This window comes from Maniola jurtina, chromosome 11 (assembly GCF_905333055.1).
Source record: "Maniola jurtina chromosome 11, ilManJurt1.1, whole genome shotgun sequence".
In the NCBI taxonomy this organism is placed as follows: domain Eukaryota; kingdom Metazoa; phylum Arthropoda; class Insecta; order Lepidoptera; family Nymphalidae; genus Maniola; species Maniola jurtina.
Window position 1 is genome coordinate 14,157,556 of NC_060039.1, and position 6,741 is coordinate 14,164,296.

General features: G+C 38.3%; 1 protein-coding gene across 1 annotated transcript; it reads right to left on the bottom strand.

The window, feature by feature from the left end:
• Positions 1-4,452: 4,452 nt before the first annotated feature.
• On the bottom strand, positions 4,453-6,489 carry LOC123869745 (cytochrome P450 6B5-like). The gene is made up of 2 exons (XM_045912744.1): positions 5,052-6,489; positions 4,453-4,622 (listed from the first exon to the last, which is right to left on the bottom strand). Exons 1-2 carry the CDS (start codon positions 6,430-6,432, stop codon positions 4,453-4,455), a joined length of 1,551 nt encoding a protein of 516 aa, XP_045768700.1. The 5' UTR covers positions 6,433-6,489.
• Between the last annotated feature and the right edge of the window lie 252 nt (positions 6,490-6,741).

Below are 6,741 nucleotides of genomic sequence, written 5' to 3' on the forward strand. Positions count from 1 at the left end.
TTTGTTTTTTTTTTCATCGTAATACATATTATCCTTTGTTGCAATGAAGGAAAACATCACGAGGAAACCTGCATGCCTGAGAGTTCCACACGATGTTCTCAAAGGCGTGTGAAGTCTAGAGGGCTCTCTCCGTCACTCGTTTCATACAATCGTAGTTCCAATTTCATTTGAATATTAAGCAACCAAGGTCCATGAAATTTTGCAGACATATTCTAGAAACTAATATCTATGTCTGTGGTTTCCAAATTTCTGTTAAAATATTCGGTTTCAAAGTTACGCGGTCTTAAAAATTTTCATACAAATCTTTGAGCCCCTGTAATTTTAAAACTACATATTTTTAGAAAAATCTAAAACACCACAGACACAGATATTAGTTTCTAGAATATATCTGCAAAATTTCATGGACTTTGGTTGCTTAATATTCAAATGAAATTGGAACTACGATTGTATGAAACGAGTGACGGAGAGAGCCCTGTTAACGTGGCGGTCTATGCTAAACATTTTCATTCTGAGAGATCTGTGCTCAGTAGTGCGTCGGTGTTGGTCATGATAATGACGATTCTATCAACATAATACTAGCTGATTCGCCCCGGCTTCACACGCTTGGACTAAATTTCTGGACTTTGATAAGTATGTTATTTCCAGCACTATAATTATAATAATAATCTTTATTTATTTAAGCAACAAAGGCCCACAATATTATGTTAGTAAACATCTTAACCTATGTTAGTAACTAAATTATAATGTAATGTATGTTAGTAAGAAACTTATTCTATGTTAGTTAATATAATTAATATACTTATTAACTAATGCAGACATCCAGTGCGCTTTGAGAGCGCTGTCCTGTCTGTCTGCTATCACCTTCAGGATAATGTTGGGACTTCTCTCCAGCCTGCTTTTAATTGAGGCGATCCGTTTCCGCATTATTGCGAAGAAACCGTCTACACGGTTCTCCGCAAACATACCAGACGCGCTACAGTATCGAGGCAGTCCCAACATTATTCTGAAGATGTTATTATACTGGACTCGGAGAGCGTTTATAGATTTTTGGGTATAGTCAACCCACAGACTGCACGTGTAGAAGCTCTGACAAAAGGACTTGAACAAAGTGACCTTAACTTCTTTTGTGCAACGTGCGAATCTGCGAGCTATCATATTCCCTCTAACCGCCAACGCCCTCCGTTCCCTATCTATGTCACAGTTATCTTTCATGTCTGCTGTAACCACATGACCCAGGTATGTGAATTTGGGCACCCTAACCAGCTCTGCACCGTACAGTCTCACTGGAGGTACATAGCTGGGAGAAATGCTACCCGCCGCAAAGACCATTAGCATGCTTTTTTTTACATTATATTTAAGTCCATGCTTTTCAGCATAGTCTTCGCACACCCTCAGCAAATCTCTCAGCGCACAGACCGATGGGCTCAGCAGCACCATATCATCCGCGTAACTGATGTTATTAATCATCTGATTATCAATCGAACATCCCGCATGCATGCTGCTGAGTCCCTCGATCAGCTCGTTCATGTACAAGCTGAAAAGCTTCGGTGAGCTCCGAAATTATGTCCAGATTATGATTATTACGATTATGTCCAGCTGTGGACATCTATTGGTTGATGATGCTGACGATGGTTACTGTGATACAGTAAAAATTAAAGTTTTAACCCCCGACCCAAAAAGAGGGATGTTATAAGTTTGACGTATCTGTGTATTTGTCTGTGGCATTGTAGCTCCTTAACGAATGAACCGATTTTAATTTAGTTTTTTTTTTGTTTGAAAGGTGGTTTGATCGAGAGTTTTTTTAGTTATAATCGAAGAAAATCGGTTTAGCCGTTTGAAAGTTATCAGCTCTTTTCTAGTTTTCTTATAGAGGTTTTTGTGTCGGGGGTTTTTAAATTTTGAGTTATCTAAACATGCAGAACGAAATTACCTACTTTATCAGAATACTCATCGAATTGAGAATTTATTTTGAATTCGGTTAAAAAAGTTAATAAGGTTGGTTAAACCGTGTAAGTAGTGATTAGGTATGGTAAGTATAATGAAATTAATTAATTACTTCGTTAATTATAAACGAACGCTCGCTTGCAGTTTGAAGAGCACTTCACGTGGCCACCCCGAGCGGCGCGGGATCATAATTAGCGTTAATTAAAAACTTTGTTACATTTGCAATTACTTTCCTGGCCTCGTCGGTACCTAATATCTACTCAGAAAGTTCTGGGCGTTGATTTGTTCTAGACATACAGTCTTTCTGAGCTGGAACGTTTTTTCGGGTTGTACCATACATGACACAGTTTACTCCGACGCTTCTTCTGCTAGAGGTATTCTGGCTTAAATGCTTAGGTATGAAGACGTGATGTGTGGCAATTACATGAGCAGTCTATGCACAATTTACATAAATTAAAATTTAAATACCCCCGACACAAAAACCTCTATAAGAAAACTAGAGAAGAGCTGATAACTTTCAAACTGCTGAACCGATTTTCTTCGATTATGCTAAGAACACTTCAAGCCACTTTCCAAACAAAACTAAATTAAAATCGGTTCATTCGTTTAGGAGCTACGATGCCACAGACAGATACACATATACACAGACACACACGTCAAACTTATAACACCCCTCTTTTGGGTCGGGGATTAAAAATAAACGTTTTCGATCGTTTTTAGCAGGGAATTCTTAATTTTTAATTGCCACTTGTTCATAGTTTAAGGATTAATAACTAGCTTCTGCCCGCGACGTCGTTCGCGTGGTCTATACAAATTTCGAGCCCTTATTTTACATGCTTAGGGGTTGAACTAAACTTCTTTCTTTAGAAGATGTCTACGTCATAATAGCTATCTGCAAGCCGAATTTCAGTCCGATTCATACAGTAGTTTGAGCTGTGCGTTCATAGATCAGTCAGTCAGTCAGCTTTTCCTTTTTTATATTTAGACTAGCCGATGCCCGCGACTTCGCCCGCGTGGATTTAGGTTTGAAATCCCGTGGGAACTCTTTGATTTTCCGGGATAAAAAGTAGCCTATGTGCTAATCCAGGGTATTATCTATCTCCATTCCGAATTTCAGCCAAATCCGTGCAGTAGTTTTTGCGTGAAGGAGTAACAAACATACACACACACACACACACACACACTATTACACTACTATTAATATTAGTGTGATCAATACCATGGCCCTCTTTCCGGTTTAAACCACCTTTTCGAACGACCATGTGCCTATAAGCGATTCTTTTTTCTTTTTAATCTAATTTATACATGAAAATAGGTATGAAGAGCGAGCAATTTCCCCAAATTTTCAATTCCGCCTCGCTCCAATAGCGAAAGCATTCCATTCATTTTTCTCCGCATAGATACCTACTCGGTAATGGGAAATGGGACCTACATTTTCTATTGTGGCCCAGAACTCGAGGCTTCATTGCCTCTTAAAAAAAACTCGGTCTTTTCAAAAAATTACGTAATTCTTTTTTTAGTATGCCATGTGGCGCCTCAAAATGGAAAACTGAAGCATTATATAAGTTCACTTTGATGTCTGACCACCCGTAGATGATAAAATCCTATTCGAAGGTCGGGGATTCAATCCCGAGCACATAATATGCATACCTAGAGCTAAAATGCCGAGTGAGATCTCAAAACCTATGCATTATTAAATCTTGTGGGAAGGCTACTGTACCCTTTGAACCTAACCTAACCTTAATGTCATGCCATATTACATATTTTTAACCCCCGACCCAAAAAGAGGGGTGTTATAAGTTTGACGTGTGTATCTGTGTATCTGTGTATCTGTCTGTGGCATCGTAGCGCCTAAACGAATGAACCGATTTTAATTTAGTTTTTTTTGTTTGAAAGGTGGCTTGATCGAGAGTGTTCTTAGCTATATTGTAAAAAAATTGGTTCAGCCGTTTAAGAGTTATCAGCTCTTTTCTAGTATTCTTGTAGAAAAGAAGGTTAGATAACCGTTAGGTTCATAATATTATGTCAATAGACAAATGTCAAGCTGTCAAGATGGACGTTGCCATAATTATTTATTTGAAAATGATGTTTTGGTAAACTCAAATACTTTGGATCGTCGGGGGTGTTATAAATTTTTAATTTACACTTGTAATACATTCGTATAGTCAGTAAAGTGAATTAGAAAGAAAGAAGAAAAGAAAAAAAAAACATTTATTTTTGAAAGCTGTGCCACACATCACCAGTTATACTTACGGTGTAGGTTATCCCAGCGCCTCTAATACTTGAGCATTAAAACCAAAAGACCTCAAGCAGAAGAAGCGCCGTATAAACTGTGTCATGTGTGGCACAACCCGAAAAAAACGGTCCTAACTCAGCATGAATGCCTTGCACATAATATACAAAAAAAAAAATCAAGCGCTGGTTTCCAAACGGAACCCCCATTTGGGTGACGCCATTACGTTTTTACTACTCATAGTTATGCAGCAAAAGCTCTAAAAATATCCAATGTCAAGCTCTACGTGAAATAAAGTTAAGTTTGATGGGGATGGCGGCGGTGATGACGATGGAGTACGGCTGCAAGGGAACCGTCTTCGGCATGTCTTCGGCCAACTCCAGATGATAGTTTCTGAACACCGCAAGAAGGCCCGCGTGCAGTGGCATCTTGGTAAACCGCATCCCTGGAACAAAGGATATAGTTTAAGGACATTGAAATTTTCTACCTGGATTCCGTGTCAACAAAAGAGATTAATATAGGTACAGTGGACCTCCGGTAATCCGGCCCCAGTCTAATCCGGGACCCAATCTGTAATATGACATGTCTCCTATTGAATTTACTGACATACATAATGAAGTATGTTTTGTACTTCAGTACAGTAATGTAAATGTGGACTATGTTTTCGCTGATTTTCATGGAATTAGGAAGAAATTACTAAAAATTATTACTTCCTACATCCATGCCATTGATTTACAAATTATATTTGTGAATTTGGAGTAATTACGTTTACATCTGACAGTCAGCTGGGCACAGTAGACTCGGGGAATCATTCGCTCGGTTGATAAATTTATTATAAACTTAATGACAATAATTATTTGAAATTGATAGTTACCTAAACAAATTCTGGGACCCTCGCCGAAAGGAAAGTAGCTGTAAGGATTAATATCTTTTCTTGCGTCCCCATAAAACCGCTCGGGGCGGAATTCTTCTGGTTCCGGAAAACATTTCGGATTACGATGTATATGGTACAGAGGCATGTGAATACGATCCCCTTTGCGTAGACGAAGACCAGTCGGAAAAGTATAGTCCTCCATCGCTTCCCGGGCAATCACTCCCAACGGTGGATATAACCGAAGAGTCTCCTCAATGCACGCTTCAAGATATGGCAGCTCATTGACACACTCATATTCAATTTCACCGTTATGCTTCTTAAAATATGAATCAACTTCTTCAATCACTTTAACCTGAACCTCTGGTTTTTTTGCAATCTCGAACAAAACAAAACTCATAACAGAAGATGTCGTTTCATATCCAGCTCCAAACAATGCCACACATTGACCAGTCAGCAAATCATCATCCACTTTGAGAGTTACTATCTTTTTATCGCCTGTCTTTAAATTACTCATACTTTCCACAGTTATTACATTGCCCTTTTTCCAGGTCAATATTTGGTCGACGAAATCGTTTCTGGAAGACTTCATATTGGCGCGCGATTCAAAAACTTCACGTAAGATTTTTCGGAAAAAATTATGTATGGCCTCGTCGAATAGTTTGAATCCTAAACCATAGAATAACGCTGGCCATATTTGTCTGCAGTAGATTTTTATGCCTGAGAATTTTGACGAGTCGAATATCTTCTCTCGAAGCATTACAAAGGGATTCGGGCCAGAAGCTTCTTTTTTCAAGGCATTAGCATTAATTCCAAATGTGCAGCTGGTTACGGTGTCTATGGCGAATTTTCCTAGTAAAGTTTTCGCATCAATGCTTGGCGAATATTTCGTTTCTTCTTCGATAAGTTTCTCTAACTGTTTGGCGCAGCTTTGTATCAAATGGAACATACCTTTCACTTTGCTCGCAGAGTATAACGGAGTGAGATTCTGCCGCTGGATCTTCCAAGCATCGCCGCCGGTGAAAAATACGTTTTTAGTGATCGCCTCCTTATGAGTATAGTCATTTACTTCTCTGGCACAAAAGTAGTAAAAGTCTGTCACTAACACTAGTTTAATTAGATTCGGGTCCAGTAGGACGAGCGCTGGAGCCGTGCCGTAGAAGGTGCCTATGTAGGGCTCATTTGTAAATTGGGTGCAGATTTCGTGCGCGACCTGCATTTGATGTGTTTTTAATAAAATGGAGTCTTTGTAGTTACCAAACAGTAGTGTCGGCTTCAGGTATGGTACGTTCCTTTTCTTCCAGTAATCATGATTTTTAGATAGATATTTTAGAATAATTAATATTAGTATTATTATAAGCAACAAAATATAATATGAAGTCATAGTGAACACGAAACGAAAACGAAATGTTTAAGTTCTGAGTAAGAGTTTTCAGGTTAACGCCGAAGCTGTGTGGAAATTATAATAATAAAATAGACGTATGTATACGGACGGAAAGTCTATACGAAATGAAAATTAAATGCGCAATCAAATTAACTTGAGAAGTTGTATTGAGGCCTTTAAACTTTAGGCGATAATTTTTTGTTTATTGCAAAATACATAAGATAAGGTGACAATATTTTAACAGTAATGAACGATTATAGTACATTTAGAGCGGATAGTTATTATTTTAATAAAGTCGTTGCATTTGCA

Excerpts from the sequence above, each read along its gene's own strand:
- LOC123869745 (XM_045912744.1), bottom strand. The coding sequence starts at position 6,432 with ATGACTTCATATTATATTTTGTTGCTTATAATAATACTAATATTAATT. Across the intron at positions 4,623-5,051 it reads GGGTCCCAGAATTTGTTTAG|GGATGCGGTTTACCAAGATG; the intron begins GTAACTATCAAT and ends CCTTTGTTCCAG.